At 46.4% G+C, this 22,193-nt stretch overlaps 1 protein-coding gene across 1 annotated transcript in view; it reads left to right on the forward strand.

Moving 5' to 3' along the window:
- EPAS1 (endothelial PAS domain protein 1) overlaps positions 1-22,193 on the forward strand; it is a 90,510-nt gene that overhangs the window by 45,807 nt on the left and 22,510 nt on the right. Inside the window, exons 2-6 of the mRNA XM_017862716.1 lie at positions 5,033-5,223; positions 14,366-14,517; positions 14,936-15,020; positions 18,823-18,941; positions 19,068-19,273. Of these exons, the coding sequence (XP_017718205.1) occupies positions 5,033-5,223; positions 14,366-14,517; positions 14,936-15,020; positions 18,823-18,941; positions 19,068-19,273 (753 nt within the window). The remainder of the gene's footprint in view (positions 1-5,032; positions 5,224-14,365; positions 14,518-14,935; positions 15,021-18,822; positions 18,942-19,067; positions 19,274-22,193) is intronic.

Genomic DNA, 22,193 nt, shown 5'->3' on the forward strand with positions numbered 1-22,193 from the left:
ACCCACCCTTCCTTTAAAAACTGGCTGCTTTGGAACTGTGGTCCTCAGCCCTGGCTACACATGGGGAGCTTTTAAAACGCCCATTGCCCAGCCCGCACCTGAGACTTATTAAATCTGAATCTCAGGGGTAGAGCCCAGACATCTGTTTTTTAAGGTTCCTCTGGTGACTCCAGTGAGCAGCAAAACTGAGAACCACTGACTTTGGTTCTGCCCCAATAAGTATGGGGACCAGTGACTCTTCCTCATCTCTGGAACCTGGAGCTGGGTGTGTTTCTCCCATCAGGCAGCCCCTGTACAGCAGCCACAAGCCTCATTGAAGTGTCACTAGACCTCTCCCAGTTGCATTTAACCTTTATTTCCTCCATTCTCAGCTTCTTGCAACTTGGCAGCAGCTTAGAATTTCACCACCAACCAATAGACTGATCCCAGCTGGCTTAATTAGCTTCAGTCATCTCTACCTGCTGAAATCCATTCTGTTTCTAAGCCATTTAACCTTATAGAGTAATAGGCATATTGTTCTGATACCTGAATGGCCACAGGCATTAGGCATGTGAGTTCTAATCACTCTAAAAGTCTAGCTCATTAGGCAGCCAACCCCTAGGTGTTACTGGTGACAGACATCTTGGGGCCTCACTGCAGGCTATGTTCATATGGAAGTCAGGAACCAAGATCATCTTGACCAAGAACAGATCATCCTTAGATTCATGACTTAAGTAGGGATCCCTAAGCCATGCTTGGAGCAATGACCTAAAAGAAGATGTTTTTAAGATAACGAAGCTCTGGGCAAAGAGGTTTTTCCTGGATTAATTGTAGCATATCTCTGCTGACAATTTTTGGACGTTCAGTATTGTTTTATCTTTTGACTGGCTGCCTGGTGCTTAAGTGGTTGTTAACTTTAGCTGGGATCAAATGTTTCAGAATGTGAGTTTCCACCTCAGGGAGACTAACTATAAATTTGTGCATATTAAAATGTCCAGGGAAAAAAAACCAAACCCAAAACAAACAAACAGCTTGTTCTCCACCTGCAGCATAGATAGATTCTGCGGCAGGGTTGGACCTGCTGCTTTTATGGAGCACTGCCGAGCTACATCTGATAACATTCTACCACATTCCGAGCACTACTGTGACCGGCACCTGTGTCTGCTAAGGCCCACAGCACTGAGTCCCTTCTTCCCCCTCCCACCCCATCTGAACTCTGATGCTAGTTCTTAGTCCTACTCTTAACATTCCAAGTGCTCTCCTAAGGTGAATGGGTGCTCACTTAAAGACATGAGGCTCCCCTCATGAAATTTTTCTCACTGTATTTAAAAAAGTCTTAGCCTCTTCTTCCCAAAGTATGTGTGAACATCCAGGTTGTGGGAAAGTATCAGCACAGCACTGGGAACATCAAAGTTGTACAGTAAATGATAGTTTCCTTGCTGCCAATGGAAAAACTTTTGATCTTGGACCCAGAAGAACTAGGTTTGAGACAATGTTTTTAGCAAATTATTTAATCTCTAAATCTCCACATCCTCATCTATTAAATGGGGATGATAGTTTCTATCTCTCAGGGTTGTGAGAATCAAATGAGATAACACATGTTAAGAAAAAGTGCTTTCTGCAAAGGTATTATTATTTGTCCTTTTAGTTTCAGCTGAAATCCCACCTCCCTGACTTTTGAACCAAGAGGCTGCCTTAGATTCTCAAGCTTTCTTTTTCTGGAAGTTAAGATGTTGCTGTTTCTTTATTTCTTGCTAAAGCCACTATCTCCTACCATTAAGCAGTGAGAAGAGTATCCGCCTAGGAAGAGCAGGGTTCTAGCCCTAGCTCTTCCACTGATTAGCTGGATTGCTCTAGGCAAGTAACTTACCTGCTCAAGTGTCTGTTTTCAGATCTGTGAAAGGGGAACAGTGACAACACCTGTGTTGCCCACCTCACTTGGTTGCAAGGATGGAATTAGATAGGAATCCCCTATGTATTTCAGGACTTTTAAGTGTCTGCTCACTGACTACAAAGCCTTCAATGGCTTATGTAGGCGTTGGCTTTGTGACATTGGACAAATGACGTATTATGTCTGAGCTTCAGTTTCCACATCTCTGAATTGTGTAAACAATACCTACTTTATTTTGTTGTTAGGAAGAGTATAATGAGCTAATATATGAAAGGTTCTTGGTATAGCACCAGGCACAAAAAGCATAGCAAGACTCACATATCAGATACCATTGTCAGAGCATTGACTCCAGATTGCCTTTTCCCTACCTGGCTTTTCCTCTCTGCCTCTTCTACTCCAAGGAAGGGGCCAATGGCAGAGGGAAGCCTTGTGCATGCAGATATTGGCGTTAATGCCATAGCCTGTGCTGGGATTGCTTTTGCTTCAGGATGGCTTCTCTTGGCCCCTGATGACGAGGTTATGTGTTGATGATGCTTTTGTTGGAGAACACAAGAGTTAGTGTTAGAGAATGAAATCCAGCATCTTTCACCTGACCCTCATGACCCAAAGGCATGATGTGTGCGGTTTCAGCATCCTGCCCTCTTCCCATCTTCCTTTCCTGTGCCAGAATACGTGCAATTCTTTAACCTTTTCTCCATAATCAGGTCAGGATTAAAATGCAAATGGGAGGGACCAGTATAAAAACTGCCACTAAAGGTCGAATCAGGGCAATTCCTGAGAAGGTGGGGAAAGAGGGGTACAGGGGTAGGTGTCTTGAGGGTTGGAGGTCAGGGAGAGAGGGAAACAGGGATTAGGTAAAGGAAGCAGAAAAGGGAGCGAGGACAAGAAAAATAGTTTCACTCATTTCACAATTTTTCTGAAGGTTCTTCTTGCCCATCAACAGCTGTTGGACAATTCGTCCTTTAATCCGAGTATATGATGCTCAATCCATCCGCACAGCTGAACAGTCTGTCTTTTTAAATGAAGCACGTTGTAAAATCAAAACAGTGCTTCTGCCCCAAATCTTGAGGGATTTGAGAGGCATGTTCACATTCCATGAATCCCAAAATACAGATTTTCTGTCCAAATGACAGGCTGCAAAGCCAAACAAAAGGAGGAGCAGTCTCTGGAATCTCAGATGGCAGGACAGAGCAAGCCAGCTGGAGCTAACTGAATTGAGGCCTTGAAACCTATGAACCGCGCTGGGCACTTTTTTATTTTATCTTATTTATCTTTTTATAGAGATGGGGTCTCACTATATTGCCCAGGCTGGTCTTGAACTCCTGGGCCCAGGTGATCCTCCCATCTCACTCTCCCAAGTACCTGGGACTACAGGTTCAAATACTACCATGCCCGGCTTAGATGCTTTTAAAAAAAATAAAAAACAGATTTGTTTCTTTATTAAATATGCAATATAGGTTATTTATAGAAACACAAGACACAGATAAGCACTATAAACCAAAACAAAAACCGAAGAAACTTCCTGTAACCTCACTACCCTGCAACTGCTAACATTTGTGAGTAGGAGGAGACAGGACAGTCATTGGCGGTTAAGTACCATGATTCTGGGGCCCACCTGCCCAGTGCAAAGCCTGACTTCCCCATTTACCTGCTGGTGGCCACAAGTGAATTACTTGGCCTTTATGGGGCAGTTTCCTCATATGTAAATTAGGTATAATAATAATAATGCCTACTTCCAAGGGCAGTTGTGTGAGTTTAAATAAGCCAAGATGAACATCACACACTGGGTCCTATTGTGGGGAGGGGGTGCGGAGGGATGGCATTAGGAGATGTACCTAACGTAAATGACGAGTTAATGGGTGCAGCACACCAACATGGCACATGTATACATATGTAACAAACCTGCACATTGTGCACATGTACCCTGGAACTTAAAGTATAATAATGAAAAAAGAAAGTACTTATAAGAACTATTTCTGTGATACCTATAATAGTAGTTATACATCTAGCCTTTCTCCTATATAAGTTATAGGAAGTATTATGTATAATACATTTCTATGAAAATAGAATTGTCCTGTACTGTTTTGTAACTTTTTAACTCTCATGATTGCCTTTTCATGGCCATCTTTTTAATTAGTATTAGCTAACATCGATTGCTTACAGTTGGTGGAAGAGGCTTAGTGCTAAAGATTTTATATAAATTATCACATTTAGTCCTCACAATTAACTCTAGGGTAAGCACTATTGTTGTCATTTTACAGATGAGGAGACTGAGGCTAAGCAATTTAAATTATTTGTTTACAGAGCTAACAAGCAGAGAAGTTAGAACTCCAATCTAAACATTCTGGCTTTTAAATTTGCCTGTGTTAGAACTTGCCATGGACTTTATAAGAAAGTCCAGGATTTCATTAGGACTTCCTGAAAAGAGGCAAGCTTCAGTGCGTGTCATCTTTCCTTCCATCCTGCAGCAAAGAGGAGAATGCGACTGAGACAGCCTGGCAACCTATGCTGGCAGTGCTTAGAAAATGTTTGTGCCCACTCCTTTTTAATCCTTGACAGAATGCACGTTGGTACTCTAGACTGCTGGGTGTCTAGCTAACTGTTCTTGGGCTGTAATGGTATTTTCAGTTTTTACTGTGGAAATCACTCTCTGATATGAAGCGGGATCTAGGGTTCAGTACTACTCTTAATTTTTTCTGAATGTGTCTTATGCAGAAAAATAACCTTAAAGCAGTTTTTTATCTTGTTCTCCAGAGCCCTTGACAAAGCCATCTGAGCCACTGGTCATAGCTTCCTTACCCTTCTCTTTCCATCCCTGGACATTCACCCCTGTCCCCAGATAATCCAGGGCCAGGTCCCAGGCACTGACAGTTAATTTAATCAGCAAGTCTTTGCCCAGACTCCACCCACGTGAAGCCCTGTTTTGGCCTTCCCAGGGCATGCAAGAGGAGGACATTGGTTGCAAAGACACCAACACACACAAAAGCAGAGCTAACAATACAAAGCAGCTGGTGTGTGGCTCAGATGACTGGTGTGAGCCCAGATCAGTCCAGTGGGGGAGTGTGGCTGCGCTGTGGGTTGGGACCGTGGGGATATCCTGGCCAGAGGTATGATAGGCTGACAGTAATCTTACCGGGGACTAACCCCTTCTTCTCCACTTAGGAGTAGCTCGGAGAGGAGGAAGGAGAAGTCCCGGGATGCCGCACGGTGCCGGCGGAGCAAGGAGACGGAGGTGTTCTACGAGCTGGCCCATGAGCTGCCTCTGCCCCACAGCGTGAGCTCCCACCTGGACAAGGCCTCCATCATGCGACTGGCGATCAGCTTCCTGCGAACACACAAGCTCCTCTCCTCAGGTAAGGCCAGCAGGCTCCCCTAGGCTGGGCAGATGCCAGCCTTATCAGCATGTTCCTATATGCAGGGGACCCTTCTGCTGCCAGAGCTGGAAAGTCTTCCCATTACAGAACTTGCACCCACAGAATCACCATCATGAGTGCTTTATTCCTTCGTGTTAAACATCTGTCTTCCAGCAGTGACCTTCACCGTGAATCCAGCCGTGAGAGGAGGGCAGGGACAGGACCAGGGAAGAACACGGGCACCCAGAGGCTGGGGAGAATACGGGCTGGGAGAACCAAGGACAGCTTTTGCTGACTTCTCAGTTTGTTGCCATCTGGCCCATAAGACCCATCTTCCACACTAGATTGGGTCTGTAGGATGCCTTTTCATCCTTAACTTCCAGTGCCTTCTCCAGAACAGCAAGAAGGCATGCCCAGATGATCTTTTCCCTCTGAGAAGCCAGTTAGGCCACGCAAATCATTTAGTCTCTCTGAACATTGGTTTCCTCATCTATAAAATGGCGTTAAACATACTTCTTGCCCAGGGTGTCAGTGAGAATGGACTGAAATGATGTCTGTAAATCACCTGGCCTGGCTGAGCTCACTCATACTGGGGAGTCCTTGACAGCTGACAGCCGAGAGTATCACCCCTCCCCAGAAAACAACTGGTTCTCCCGTCCCTGGTACCTCTGCAACTCCAAAGTTCACACAGCATTTGCTTTTTCTCAGTTACATTCTTCAGGAAACCATTTCCTATGCGTTCTGACCAGAAACAGGTGTCCTGAGAAGTCTTCTGGTCTCAGATTCTATGTGACATTCTCGTCAGGGGTGTCAGTTCTGTAAGGATGCTAGGCAGCGTGTTGTGCTCCTCCCCGCCTGGTCTGGTGCCACAGGTGGGGACAGTGTCTGATGGGTGAGCATGAGGGAGGCACTCAGGGAGGGAGGGTTCTTTGGTGGTTGTTTTTCAGTTTTCCGGAGTAAGCCTGGTGCCTTGGAGACGGTGGATTCCGCCATCCTGTTATGAAGTGGCTATTCTGGGAAAGAGGGAATCCAGTGTGAGGCTGGGAGGCCAGACCAGAATGTACTATTCTAGTCCCTGGAGTACAGGAAGGATATGGGGGGCAGACTTTCAGAAAATAGGATGACAGTTCAGTGGGCCTGGGGTTGGAGGGCTAGGCCTAAAGAGGCGAAATGTGCAGACAAGAGCAGGAGAGCCAAGGGGGGAAGATATGGGCTATAAATACTTTCAAAGAACAATGCAAGACAATGGCAGATACATGGTCCTAGATGCTGCAGAGAGAGAACAGTGGGCTGAGCACTGGCAAGGGTTGGATTGCTGGATATAAGAAAGGCCGGGAGATTCCATCACAGGGCATTTGTGCACCCCTGCCTTTAAAAAGGCTTGTCTTCCTGGATAACCGAGGGCAAAGTCAGCTAATGTTGCAGTCATCTTTACATATAAAGAGTAGACAGTGGAGGATTTCATGACTGGATGAAGGCCCCTTCCCCACAGTGAGACCCCTCTCCTCTGCTTTCCTGCTGTGGTACTTGAGATTCTGCTCTTAGATATTAATTCCTTTGGATTAATCATTGCTTCCTTCATCACCACTCCAATTCCTCCACCAACACACAGCCCCAGAAGGGGTAATACAGGTTGAGTATCCCTTATCCGAAATGCTTGGGACCAGAAGTATTTTTGATTTTTTAATTTTTTCAGATTTTGGAATATTTGCATTGTATTTATCAGTTGAGCATCCCTAACCCAAAAATCTGAAATTTTAAATGCTGCAATGAGCATTTCCTTTGAACGTTGTGTTGGATTTTGGAGCATTTCAGATTTTCAGATTAGCGACAGTCAACCTGTATATTAATTGTAGAGCGCCTCTGACTAAATGTGGACTCGTTGAGTGTTTCTCCTTGTTACACAGATAAGTGAAGCACAGACAGGTTAAGATTGCTCAAAGTCACACATTTAGCACATGGTGAACCTGCACCTGGAATTCAGGTCCTTTTGAATTTTGGTCCATGGGAAAACAGACATGGGACGGCAAGAGCATTGTGTAAACCTGGTCAGGCTAAGATGTTGACAAAGATGTTGACAAGGGCTGGGGTATTGGGTGTGGGGGAAGGGAGAAGGTAGGGGAACGAAGGTCAACAGAGGCAGCTGGGGGCCAGTGCGATGGGGAGGAGGTCCTCACACATTCAGAGAATTATTCCTGTCCTTCCCCCTAGTGCAGGGCTTCGTTTTCCATGCTTGCCCTCCTGGGCCTGGCTGTCCATCTCAGTGGTTCAAAGGTTGGCCTGGAGAAGGCCAGGAGTTAGGCTGGGATCTCTGAGCACATCTACCCGTGTGTGTGCTGGTGTGAGCCCTCGTGTGCTGATGAGAACCCCTGTGTGCTAAACACACCCACAGAGATAGGACCAGAGTGGCCACACTGGGACATCCCTTATCTATCCCATCTCAGGAGCCTGTTGAAAGCTGTGGACACAAACTTGCCTGCCCTCTGGCTGGGCTTGGCCCTACACCAGCTAGAGCCCTGTCAGCTCAGCTTAGCCTGTCAGCTCTGGTCCTCTCTGTCCCAAGGAAAGAAAGGAAGAAAAGGGATAAAAAGTTTCTACTTTTGGCCATGTGGTCCTGGTGTCCTTGAAGGAGAAGTTCTCACCGAACGAGCACAGCCCAGGGAGGAGGAGATGGTTTCTCAGCACCCGCTTTTCTCTGACTTCTCTCCTAGGCTCCTGCTACGCATTCTCTAGACTGATTGTTGAATTATTTTCAGAAGTTGTGAGACAAGATCTTTTTCTTTCTAAATCGTATTTTGCTTTTCCAACACATGTAGCATCATGAAGAAGAGTACAGGATTTGTGGGCAGATAGACCTGCACTGGAATCTTAGTTTGGCTGCTTTCTTTCTCTGCAATGTTGTAAAAATTTCTCTTTGAGCTTTAGTTTCCTCATCTGCACAAAGGGAATAATGGTGCTTACCCTGCAGTGTTATTTGAGGATTGAGATAATAGATATAAAAGGCCTTATCCTTTAGCCTGCCACATATTGAGGTCTCAATAAGTTATAGCTTAGAAATAAAAATTATTATAAACAAATATATTGATTTATATTAAATACAGGCTTCTGGAGAAATGATGTAAAAGAAAACCCAATGTAAATTCTTGCAATTTCTATCAAAATGCAGAGTTGTCAAGCTTTTCCAAGGCAAAACAACCCGCACATTCATTATTTAAGCATTTCTAACAAAGGTGAGTACCAATTTTGGCTCACTTTATAGTAGGAAATAGCTGGTTGCATACCTCAAAGTTCAAAAGGCTAAAAAATACCAGGTTTTTCTTTAGAAAAGTTTCTCTTTACTTAGTAACATGCTTCCCTTTGATTTTCACAGTAGGCTGTTCTGTGTGGGAATGTTGGAGAGGAAACCTCAACGTTGAGAAATTCAGGCTGTGGGTCTGGGCTGCCGATTGAGATTCATATCACAGGAAGCAAACTGAAACAATAGCTTTATGATATTAGCTTCCACGCTGGGCTGAGGACAGAACACACTCTTACAGGAACATCGGTGGAAATGCCACTTGATTGTCTTAAATCCTCTTTCAAGATGAGCCCCACAAACCATGAGCAAATCAGGGTCAACTCTGCATTCTGAGGGCATTAAACCGCAGTGAATATACACAATTTGCTTTTCATTGTAAAATTAAATTTTGGGCTTGCCCAAACTCATGCTGGTGAAGTCAAATTCATTTTCCATGGAGCTGGAGATCAGCATGAAGCAGGGTTTCTAAAGAGAAGTGTCAGTTGCATTATGGATTCATCATTCGCTTAGCAAAGACATCAGTTATGACAAGAGGTTGTTTTCCTGATCTGTAGACTACTAAGGGAAAGATACTAAAATGTGATTTTAAAGTTTTTAAGGCTTGATATGACCTTCCCATGCAGGAAAAGTGGGACAAAGAAAGGACTGTGCAGGCAGATACATGTTCTGGTACCCTCTCATACCCTGCTTTCAGACTTCTGTTCCCAGGCTTTCACCCCTACCTCCACCCCTTTGTCCCACCTACTCCAAATCAAGGCCTTTTTCTGTCCTGTTTGGAAAGAGCTCAATAAGCTGATTCATGTGAGGATGTTAATGGGTGAGAACAGCTAATATACAATCTCTTCTAGAGATACTGACTTTGTTCAGATCATTCCTTTAACTTAAACTAAAAAGTCTGCTCAGTCAATAGATGTTTGCTGAACCCAGTCCCGTACTACATCTTATGAGGGTAATACAGAGAGGCAAGATAGGATAGTAAGATATATGCAAAGAACAAAGGCATGAATCTCTCCTAGTGGACTTTCAGGGAGCCCAGGAAGATCAGGAAGGACACAGTGCCTTCTGTCAAAGGCATCAGAGAAGCCCAGGCCTGCTAATGGTGGCATTTAAAGGTATGGCTAAGGATCCAGTAAGCGATCCCAGAATGATTTCCCTGTAGTTTGACTGGCACTGTTCTTGCAGTCTGCGCATCCGGGAGGGAGGGGATTGGGGGTCCAGGCCGTGGGTCAGGTGGAGGGGAGGAATCGGTTTAGGCAGAGCCTTAGAAGGAAGGCCCCTGTGGTGGTCACAAAGTAGTGACTGCCAAGCACATCTGAACCAGGAAGACCCCATCAGAATGGCTTTAAGAACAGTCAGAGCAGTCCTGGAACTTCTCGGAGTAGGAAACAAGAGGTAAAGTGACCTTGGTCGAATAAAATTACAGCCAGTGTTCTGACCAGCAGCACCGTGGAGCAGCCTGGTCTCTGAGACCACTCAGGAGGCTCTGCTCTGCCACTCTGCCTGCTCTCTCCCAATGCACAGCCCCTGCCGCCCAGGAAGTCCCACCCCACATGGGCGGTGCTGCTTGAAGGAAATGAGCGATGCTCCGGAAAAAGTGCTCCAAAACCTCAGCCCGCGCATATCCTGGCTGTGGGGAGTCATCAAAGCCTGTTTACTGGGGCTATTTTTAGCATTAAAGAATCTTGTTATGCTCCCCAGGATGGGCATGCGCCGTCTCAGCAGAGCACCTCTGGTTTTAATGACCCATCTCTCGTCTTTGGGGTCAAACCCTGCAGGGTCCTCGGAAGCAAGTAACTGAGATCTAGAGCCCAGGATGATTTACAGACCCAGCTGGTGGCTTATTGAGCACCTACTCTGGGCTCCTCACTTTGTTCTGACCAAGAGTTGATGCTGGACTGTTGCATCACCGTACAGCAGTTTATCTCTGTCTTCCCCACCAGTCTGTCGATTCCGAGGGGATTGCTCTTACACCTTTCAGTATCCCTGATTCTCCTTAGGACAGGACTGAGCACACAGTAAGTGACACTTGTGGACAGATTACCTTGTGCCTAGCATAAAGCAGACATGAACACAGTAGAAACTTCATAACGGTGTAGGGAATGAGTGCATTTTTCCATTTCCCTAACACTGAGTAGGATATTAATGGTACATCAGGGAAGACAGAGTGTTCACAGGGGAAGGGGCAGAGGGGTCTTCAACCGATTTGTGACATGAGCCTCTAGGGTGACTAATCTCCCCAAAGCAATGCTTTGAGATGCCTCCAGGGTGAGGGTGTACCTCCTGGCTCCACAGTTTTCATTCTCAGCTGCAAGCTGGGAGTGACCTGGCCAGGTTCCTTCAGAAGCTCCCAGGAGAATAAGCAGGTGCTGTGAGGGCAAATAGTTCCACAGAGGGAAGAGACCCTGCCCCAGTCCTGCCGTTGCAGGGTTCCTGGGGCCAACCTGGTGGCTTCCTGCTCCTCCAGCCATTGTGACCTTTGTCCCAAGACATTCTGTTTCCCTTTGTGGCCCTAGATTGCCCCTCTCCCTCCCAGAGGCCAGCTGACCCGAAGCTGCTGTAGCCAATTTCACCACCTCCTGGAAACAAATGCACTGGGCATGGGTGGAAACCAGTTTGGCTGTGTTGGAACTGTTAAAAACAGGAAATTTTAAGCAGGACTATTTCCTCTGGGACTAGTTAACCCAAATAGGGTTGTCTTGGGATTACTCCAGATTTTGAAGTCAGCGTTACCACTGAGATCAAAGAAATTGAAGAGAAAATATATTCTCAGTTGGCTAGAAACCACAGGGTTGGCCTCTGTGTATCTATAGAAGGTGGTCACCTATCTGGTGTGATTGAAGTGGCGCTGAAAACCTCTCCTCACTCATCTCCAAAATAAGTCACCACCTGCCAACACAGGCTACATAAGGTCACTCATAGGACCTTTGAGTTGAGGCAGTAGCTCTCAGCATATGGTCCTGTGAGTAGCAGGGTCAGCATCACCTGTGAGCTTTCTAGAACAAACAGATTCTCAGTTCCCACTAAAGACCTACTGAACCAGGAACCCAGCAGGGGCCCATCCAGGGCCAGCTTCATGGGCATGCAGCACAGGCGGTCTTAGAGGGCGCCACACTGAGAAGGTTCTCAGGCTTGGTTTAATTTTTCCAATGAGAGGTCTTGCATTTTTATTTTGCACTGGGCCACGCCAATTATGTAGCAGTCCTGGTCCCAGAAATTTTTCTTTTAGCCTGGCCTATAGATGATTCTGATGCATACTCAAATTTGAAAGCCCTGAGTTAAGTCATTTTCTCCCCTAAAGCCCCCACTCAAAAGAAGATTTTAGCTGGGAAAGCTAACATTCACAGTGGCATCACCCACACCTGGGACACTGGTTCATCATCACTTCAGCAGGCTGGTCAGCTGGCAAAGAACAGGTGTGTCAGCAGAAACCCCAAGCAGGGATCAGATGTGCATATATGTATGGTATAAGGCCATTCCCATGACCTGTGGTTCTCCCTTCTCCAGGCTAGCCACCTGAAACAGGGTGTGGAGAGGAAAGAATTTCCCTTATTTTGGTTCACCGTTTTAGCAAAACAGAGGGAAAGCCACCGGGGCATTACTCTGTACAGCCCAACTCTTGGCTCTGAAGGCTTGCCCATCCCTGGACAGGACCCACTGTGATGCTGTGCAGAAGGCATCTGTGACTCCGGCGTGTTCTCTCATCCTGTGTCCTGGAAGGTAGCTGGTCCCCTGTTCCTCCACTGAAGCCTCTTGGTAGGAAGATCTTGTAATTTGGATTTGTTCTTCTTGAGGAATAACGGCAGGTAACCCAAAGCTTAAATTTAGAGGCTCCAGAAAACAGATAAAAGAGAAATCCAGTGCCCTTGCAGAAAGGCCCTTGAACGACATTTCACAGCATTGGTGTGTCCCTGGTCAAGTGACCCATACACTGAATTGCATTTTACATTCCTTAGAATAGTCTCCATTTGAAAGACTCCTTTTAGTTAAGTGAATATTAATATTTGCAAGTGACAAATTATTCTCTAATCCCCTCATTCTGTAAATCAAATGAGGCATACTTTGATGTTTGCACTGGATAAATACAAATTTTCATAAGTAAATGTCTTTGGAATTAAATAATAAACTAGGAGAAGAGGGCTGAAATGAAGTCTGTGGTCTGTGTATAACAACCAGAGACCTGGGGCCTACGAGGTTTTTTTGGTCTGGGACAAGAGCCGAGTCTGTTTTTCAGATAGCAGAGGTATACTAGACAGGCCAGGATACTCAAAGTGTGGGTGGTTCGGGGTGGACGTTTTCCCAGGCTGCACCCAGCAACCACCTGTACAGCCTGCTGAGAATGCAGTTGCCTGCTCACTCTGTTTTGCACCTCTGGGCTTCACTCTCTCCAAGCCTTTCTGTATGCCATTGCCAGACTAATCTCCCCAAAGCAGTGCTTTGAGATGCACTCCTCTGATCACATTTGCTTGACACGTGAGGCCCCTCCAGGACACTGGGCCTGTCTCACCAGCCCAATCTCTGAGACTGGGAGATGGATTCTCCTCTTGAGCCAGATGGGCCTCTCTTCAGTCTAGGAGGGAGCTTGCTCCAGGTGTTTTCCAGTGCTCACATAATCCCATCTGGTTCAGAAGGCCCTTCTTTCATTCCACAGAGTGAAATCTGTTTTTTCTAAGTCTCTGCAAATCTTCTTTGGAACAGTTAGTTGTCTGTGATCACCCCAAAGCGACCCCCTCATCCTCTGACCCTTAGAGCTCGTCCCATCTACACTTTTCCTTGGGAGCCCAGCTATGACACCCTTGAACTTTTACTTAGCTTTGCATCTCTGAGCGCTATATATTCCTCACCCGGGATCTGAGCAATTTGAGGGTAGTGCATGTCTTGCAGCAGAAAGAAGAAAGAATTTACTGTTGTTATAGTTTGAGGCACTTTACATACTTATCTAATCCTTACAATTCAGAGGTGGAAATTGTTATTCCCATTTAGCTGATGAGGAAAGTGATATCCAGAGAGGTTGATACTTATCCAGAGTCATAGCCTAATAGGAGGGTGATCTAGGAATAGAACCTGTGTTTAACTCCAAAGCCTATGAATGGTTGAATGTGGCTTCTGGATTCAGCTGTCAAAGCTTGCTGACTTTGCAATCTTTATACCTTTGGACAAATGGCTTAACCTCTCTACACTTCATCTGTAAAATGAGATTAAGAATAGTATCTACCTCGTAGGTCATTGTGAAGATTACATAGCATGCTTAGTGCAGTACCTTTCATGTAGTGATTGCAGTATATATTAGCAGCTAAAATTTGTTCCTACTACTGTGACTACCGTTATATTCAGGCATACTTTGATTGATGTTTGCACTGAATAAATACAAATTTTCATAAGTAAATGTCTTTGGAGATAAATAATGAACTAGGAGAAAAGGGCTGAAATGAAGTCTGTGGTCTGTGTATAACAACCAAAGACCTGGGGCCCAAGAGGTGTTTTTGGTCTGGGACAAGAGCCGAGTCTACAGGCTGTACAGGTGGTTGCCAGGGGCAGCCTGGGAAAACTTCCACCCCGAACCACTCACACAGCAGCTCCTACTGCTCCCGTTACTAGTGCCAGAAGTACTGTTGTAACAACAAGCACACTGTCCTCACAGCCCCTGTCAGGGTGTCCTCTGTGCAGTGGTGCTCATCCAGTGCCTGCTGCTGGGCTGGGGCAGACATTCAGATGGTCGGCAGTGCACATTTCCAGAAAAGTCCACCTGATGCCTTTGTGCCATCCCTGGCAAATGCCTATCTGTGCCAGTCACATCTGTTTTCACTCCACATTCATGTAAGCTGTCCCACCCCCCTCTCTTTCCAGTTTGCTCCGAAAATGAGTCTGAAGCTGAAGCTGACCAGCAGATGGACAACTTGTACCTGAAAGCCTTGGAGGGTTTCATTGCTGTGGTGACCCAAGATGGCGACATGATCTTTCTGTCAGAAAACATCAGCAAGTTCATGGGACTTACACAGGTGACACCCTCCTCTATCTCTTTCAAAAGAAGAAATGTTTCCATTTGGGGGTAGAAATGAGTAGAAGGTGCTAGCCACAATCCCACTTGACCTCTCCCTGTAAATGACCACTGTGACCCTCACTGACCTCAGGCCACATGCCTCAGGCCACACTCCTACCCCCAAGCATTGGGTTTGGCTTTGCTCATGTCCATCCTGGTAGACAGCTCTCTACTGACTCATTAACAGACCAAGTTTCTGTCAGCAGTAATCCCCCATTACATCTTTCTGTCTGTGGACCTGACACTGGACTGGAATTATGAGAAAACCCAATTCAATCTCCTCCCTGCCTCCAAATCTGGAAGGTGGCTCAGCTTCCTCTTGGAGTCTTTTACTTCACTGTTAGGAATAATGATGCCTAACCTTGTTTTTGAAACAGGTGGAGCTAACAGGACATAGTATCTTTGACTTCACTCATCCCTGCGACCACGAGGAGATTCGTGAGAACCTGAGTCTCAAAAATGGTATCCTTAATTGTGTTTATTTCCTTCTTGCCCCCACTGGGTGGGAATCTGCCTCCCATTTATCTACAAGTATAAGGGAGACAGCTCATGGCCTTGCGATGCAGGAAAAATGGATGTCCTTAAAAAAATTAGCTAGGCTGGCCCTCCATTTAAGTGTGTAGCCTGTGAGATGAGATTGGGGCATTGAGAGGACCCGGTACTCAGAAATATCTCCTGCTGGCCCCACATGGTGCCTGGTGTCCCACTACTAGGGGACTCCTTTGGGTTAGGACACGGTCTCTAGGAGGTTTCATCACCCAAGAGTCAAGCATCTCTGCCAAATGACACCACCCAAACCAGTGAGAAACCAGTCTGTGCCAAAGTGCTCATAGGAATTACTGTAGTTATCTATTGCTGTGGAACAAACCACCTAAAACATAGGGCTTTGATGATTATCTCCCAGCGTTCTGTGGGTTCAGTGGGGTGGGTCTTGTACTCCATGTGATGTCAGCTGGGCTGTAGTCATCTGGGGGCCAGACTAGGCTGGGGTGATCAGGATAGCTCACACACGTCTGGGACCTTGTGGCAGGTGGCTGGAACCCTGGATTCAGCTGGCATGCTGGGACAGTGGGACTGTTCTCTCACTCCATGGAGTGTCAGAGACTCTCCCTCTCCATACAGTGTCTCTAGGGTAGCCAGACATGTGGCAGCTCAGGGCTCCCAGAAGCACTAAAGTGGAAGTTGCCAGGCCTTCCCAAAGCTTTGTCCTCAAATTGGCAGAGCATCACTTCTGCCCCATCTTGTTGGTTAGAGCATGTTACAGGACAGCCCTGGCTCATTGTGGGAGGAAACTACACAAAGCCGTGAGTGTCAAAAGGCATGGCTTGTTGGAGCTACTTTTGGAGATGAGCTACCACAGGAAATGGTACCCTGATGAGACATAGGTCAAGTAGGTTTTGATAGAGAAGAGATTTAAAAACATCTAGCATACAGGACCTTACCCATTGGGATACCCAGCAGGTGCCAGTGGATGAGAGGACCCACACAGGCAGAAAGCACGTTGCAATGGCAATGGAGCTTCCTCTCTTGTAACTGTGGCCATTCAACAAAGGCATGAATAGGGACATTGTTAAGAGGACTGAAGCTTTGGGCAGAAGTGGGGCTTAATGACTGTCAAGGTCGCTTCCAAACCTGAGAGATTCTGTCACTGGTCTGGGCAGATTCTGTGCATGTCTAGATGTCCTCTTTAATAATATCACCTGTCACTGCCATGGGGCTTATGCTTGTCCAACCTGAATAACAGAGGCAGTGAGGCTAAGCCTACAAGGTTTGGCTCTTATTACCACACATGCTGCAAAAGCAGATACTTCATTGGCTCACCTCCACCCTGTTACAGACTGAGCCTGCAAAGTACAGAATTACAACCACCTCCTCTTCTACCACTGCCACAGCTCCCTCACCCAGCTCCTCTGCTCTCTCATCTGCAGGCCTTAGGCCACCTGGGTCCTAGAGCACACTGGCAGAGAGCACCCCATGGGCTGCTCAATGTCTTGTCTGGTTCTATGGGGAAAGGGCTACCAGACTTTCTAAATTTCTCTAAAAAGAGATTCATGTTCTGAATGGGTAGGTGCTTAAAGCTTGAGAAAGCCTGAGAAAACCAAAGATTGATTTCTTCTCTACTCCAGAAACCCTTGGGCCTTTGGGTTCTTAGTCTCAGTTCAACCACTGACCATAGTCTGAGTTTGAGTCTGTGACCAGAAGCAAGTACCCTACTTCTCTATTCCTCACAGTCTGTCTTTTCAAATTGCTGATATTGGATTAGGCAAAGGCGACGACCTTTCAGTTCTCAAGTGCCATGATTCACAGCCAAGTGACCTCTAATTATCTTAGTAGAACTTTAGATCTCTTGACCTGCATATTGAGGACTTGGGATCAAACTCATGAATCAGCAAGTCTTCACTGAAGGTGCTAGCCTGTGGGTGGACTCATGATCTAGACCTAAAGGGTTAGTGTGAGTTCCTAGAGGAAAAGAAAGCCATGAGGCAGATTGCGGCAGGCTTTGAAGGCCAGGTGGAGGGCCTTGAACTTTATTCCATAGACAATGGGGGAACTATTGAAGTTTTTGTGCAGGGGTGGAGTAATCTGTGTGGAGCAGTGTTTTAGAAAGAATGATCAAGGCTGGGCACAGTGGCTCACGCCTGTAATCCCAGGACTTTGGGAGGCCGAGGTGGGTGGATCACGAGATCAAGAGATTGAGACCATCCTGGCCAACATGGTGAAACCCTCTACCGAAAACAGAAAAATTAGCTGGGTGTGGTGGTGCATGCCTGTAATCCCAGCTACTTGGGAGGCGGAGGCAGGAGAATCACTTGAACCCAGGAGGCAGAGGTTGCAGTGAGCCAAGATCATGCCACTGAACTCCAGCCTGGCGACAGAGCCTGACTCCGTCTGAAAAAAAGGAAAGATCCAATGTCAGCATGGAGAGAATCCAGAGGTTAGCAAGTTAAAAGGCCTCAGTAATACCCAAGCAACAGCCACAAATGAATCCCTCCAGCCCCCTCATACCCAACAACTGGTCTGATCCTGGTGGTGGGGCCAGATCCCAAGATACAGGTATATCTCATTGTATGCTAATCCCACCTCTGAAAATTAAAATGGCAAGAATCATAATTTGGTGTGGGAGAAATGGTTTTATAATCGTGATGAAGGAATGTTCTGTCCTTTTTTTAAAATGTTCACTATTCAGTCTCTTACTGAGTGGGGTCCCCTAAGGATGTTGAAGTTTTGTTCAAGGGTGCCACAATTCCTTTGACATATAACTCTTCAGGAATATGTCAGTCAAGTCAAGGTCCTCTGGAAGTTTAAGTGCAGGGGCTGGTGACTTCCTGGAGGAAGGAGTGTGACTATTTGAAAGAAGGCTCTAGATTGTTCTGTGATGCTGGGTAGGGGCAGGATTATATCTTTGAAAGTAGGAACCAGAGATGGTGGTGTAGGCAGGATTTAGACACACACAAGTGGGATTCAGCTGGCACTCTATTCATTACTTTGTTTTATAAAAAGTGGAAAATGGTTCTGAATGGATAGGCTGTTTGGCAACTATAAGGAAGGAAGCTATATTGCTGGTCTTGGTGATTTATGTAATTCTTGCTGAGAGAGGATATGATCCAGGTTGAGTTAATCTGTAAAGTGGACTTGCTCACCAAATCCACTGTAAGGAGATTCATACCAGAAGTCTCTCTAGAGCCTTGATACATATGTCACTTCAGGGAGAAAGCTAATGGCATGGTATCCTGAACACAGCTATTGCATTTTGCAAATGGAGTACAGGAGGGGTTAAATTCCTCCTGAGAGACAGGTTATATAAAGGAAAGATGGGAGTGTCTGAGAGACATTTCTAACCTGTGAGGCTTACACTCTTGGAGTAACGGTGGCCTCACCCAGATTGTCTCTTGGAATTTCTGCAAGAACCTGGTCCTTGCCCCAGAAAAGCGTTGCTGAGTTAGTGGCTGGTAGGCACTCATTGTCTCGTTGCTCTGAAGGCACCACTGACCATGTTCCAGAAGCAATGGGAAATCAAATGATGGAGCAGCTCCTACCTTGTGGGAGTTAATGCTCCAGTGGAGGAGATAAGCTGGAGAGTGGGAACCATTAGTCCACAGGCCATGATGGAGCTCAGTGTTGATGGCAGACTACAGGTCCTAAGAGAGCAGATATTTGGAAAATACAAACAATAGGCTGCCAAGAAAAACTGCAGCTGGGCCTCTCTCATGAATATCCATACAAAACTAACTTCAGCTGATTCTTCCCATCCTTCCACATTCAGGCTCTGGTTTTGGGAAAAAAAGCAAAGACATGTCCACAGAGCGAGACTTCTTCATGAGGATGAAGTGCACGGTCACCAACAGAGGCCGTACTGTCAACCTCAAGTCAGCCACCTGGAAGGTAGGGCAACATGAGGCCTGGGTTGGAGTCCCAGGTGTAGGGCGATAGCAGTGTGGGGGATGCCTAAGGCCCTACCCCCACCCCCAGCACTCAGCCCCATGTCTGACCCTTCCATGCCTATCTCAGGTCTTGCACTGCACGGGCCAAGTGAAAGTCTACAACAACTGCCCTCCTCACAATAGTCTGTGTGGCTACAAGGAGCCCCTGCTGTCCTGCCTCATCATCATGTGTGAACCAATCCAGCACCCATCCCACATGGACATCCCCCTGGACAGCAAGACCTTCCTAAGCCGCCACAGTATGGACATGAAGTTCACCTACTGTGATGACAGGTAGGGGGCCATAAGTGTGTATGCTGTGGGCAGAGATGGGTCTTACCTGTGTGTGGGGGGAGTTGTGCCTGTATTAAACGTATGGAACTGGACATAGACGTGGTATTGCCGGGTGCCATGTTCATGGACCTGTGCCACTGTTTCATTGCATCAGTACCCCTCAGAGGTTCCCGGTACTGTATTTGGTGGTCTCCCATGGACAGAGTTATAGGGTCCATCTGCAGAGCTTTCCTGGTGTGCAACTCTTCTCATCATTGTGGTGTGAACATATTTCTCCATACATGTATCAGGCTCCTGAGGAAATTCTCAAGGTGGTCTTCTGATGCAGGAGAAAGAGAAGAGTCTAAAAACTTCCATCTGTACTCCTGCTTCAGAGGCCAGTAAGGAGCATCAGCTTCTGCCCTGGAGACAGACCCTCTTCCATTACTGACTGAGCCTTTCCCTCTGCCTTATTCCTTCCTGCATGCAACTCCATTCCAGCTGTTGTTCAGCCATTTTGAAGGCTAAGATGAAGGTAGCTAAGCTAGACGCTAAACCCCCAGTGCCAGGCCCAGTGTCTCTTCGGAGTCACAGTAGTGATTAAGAGCATGGGCTTCAGGACTAGATGGCCTAGGTTCAAATTTAGTAATAAATGTTCAGTGTTAGCTCTTATTATCACCTTTATTAGAGTTGTTGAAAGATTGCCTAAGACTGCTTATGCAAGTCATGCCCTCTCGGATTCTTACCTCATTTAGAAGATTGAAGCAGGTGGGGAAGAGGCTGGAGTTGTCATAGGTGGGAGTATTTAAACACCCTACAGCTCCTAACTCCCCCACCAGCCCTGCCTCTGGGACTGTGGAGCCTGATGATGGGAGGTAGGAGGAGGAAGATGGGGAGAACCAATGCCCGGAGCAATGCCCGGCCCCAGGGAGGGCAGGAAATGCAAAAGACTTGGGCCCAGGGTAGGCCTGGCTTGAGTAAGTGCCACTGCGGCTTGCTGAGCAGCACACCCCGGATGTGCTCTTCCTGGCAGAGATCTCCCCGCCTGACCTCAGCTTTCTGCAGCATCTAGAGCTGCCATGTGTCCCAGGGTGATAGTTCCCATCGCAGCTCTTTGCCACTCTTTTCTCACCTTCTAGGGTTTCTCCTCAGGAGACCCTGAGATCTCAGTTTCCCCTTCTCCAAAACAGAGATAACACTTTCTCAACCTGTTTCATGGGGTCGTTGTAAAATGAGATAATGACAGTGCAAACACTTTGAGAAGTCCAGACACCACAACACATGTGAGGCTTCTTGTTATTGCTTATATCTTACTTCCTGTCCTTGGCCACCTCCAAAGCAAAATCTTCCACTAAACTCAAGGAGCCGAAATCACTTCTGAAGGCAGTTAGTGGCTGGGGGGCAGGAAGAGGAAGAATCTGACCCCCAGATCAGCAAGAATCTGCCTTGTCTTATTCAGCCAGCAGGAAACCACGGAACCCCAGGAAAAAAGCTCCTGCTCAGCCTCCCCCAGGCCTATCCACTTTTCTCTTATCAGCTGGACATCCCAAGGGCAGCTGGTTTCTTCATGGGAGGGACCCTCCTCTCCAGGATGGGGTTTCTTTCCTCTGATTCCAGACTGGCCTGGTGTTGGTTGGTCGCCCCTTCTTAGAGTTGGCCACCACTTGTGGCACAATTTCAGAACTTTTGTAAAAGTATCCTTGAGTCATTCCTGTCCGTCAGTTCTGACCACAGTAGGGCCAAGACTCACAGCTTTTGTAGCTAGTCGGAAGTTATATAAGTAGAAAGAAATGCTCTAACCTCATAGGGAGAAAATGTCATGTATGAAGCCTTTCGTCCTGGAACTTCGACACAGTCACCATTTATTGTAATTGTTAGTGGTGGTAGTGGTGGTGGTGGTGGTGGTGGTGGTGGTGGTGGTGGTGGTGGTGATAATGATGGTGGTTCAAGAAGAAGATCGCCCTTTTAGTGACAGGCACTGTAGGAATCCATGTTATAGGTACGGTTATTTATCAGATGCAGTCTTTGTATTCAAGTGAATGTTCTGGGCAGAAGACACAGCTTCATGCACCCCTCTCAGTAGTCTTGTGAGATAACATGGACAATCCCAGTGCATAGCTCCTGTGTCACTGGCTGTGAGGTGAAGTGGCTCAAGCCGACCTAGCCATGTAGCCTGGGAGCATATATAGTGCTGTGGATGATGAAAGTCAGATACGTGCTTCACCCTGGTGAGTGAAGCACATCCGTAATGTGACTCCATAAGCACTGGGAAAACCCTACTGTCCTAGAAAATAACTTGGCATCCCTAGATAATAGAAGAGATTTTTTTTCAGTTTAAGATTTTGATCCTTGTTACAGTGAGAAGAAATCCTCTGGAAAGGGTAATTCAGCATTATCCTTTATTCATTATCTTGGTTTAAATGAGTTTCAGGTAATTTTCTTAAGGTACTAACCTTTGGACAAAAGAAGAGCGAGAGAAACACAAGGAATTGGATGTCTAAATGTGGCTGGAGAGGAAATGTACATAGAAAGGGGAAAGACGCTCTGCTGACTTCTTAGTTTGGCTCAGGGCTGGTAGGCAGGGTAGCTTCTGGCTTAAAGGAAGTATGAAGCCTCGTGATTTAGGACTTTGTGACTCATAATGTAGAGGGTGATATTGCTTATAAGTTCTGTGGGACACACTGCATTTTCAGCAAAATCTTGCCTTTCAAGAAATCTAATTACATGGCCCCAAGTCTGAATTCAGTGGTGCTGGAGAGCTGCATGTAGAAGCATTTAAAGACATAGAATGCTGTGTCACACAGAAGTTGTGTTTAACCGATTAGCAGATTAGTTAACAAGGGCACAGACGTGGCTTAGACAGTTGATGAAGTGACTATTTTAAGTCCTTAATCCCTAAGTGTTATATCTTAATTGCTTTGATGAGGCCTGGGATTTTTTG

This window comes from Rhinopithecus bieti, unplaced genomic scaffold (assembly GCF_001698545.2).
Source record: "Rhinopithecus bieti isolate Rb0 unplaced genomic scaffold, ASM169854v2 scaffold_61117, whole genome shotgun sequence".
In the NCBI taxonomy this organism is placed as follows: domain Eukaryota; kingdom Metazoa; phylum Chordata; class Mammalia; order Primates; family Cercopithecidae; genus Rhinopithecus; species Rhinopithecus bieti.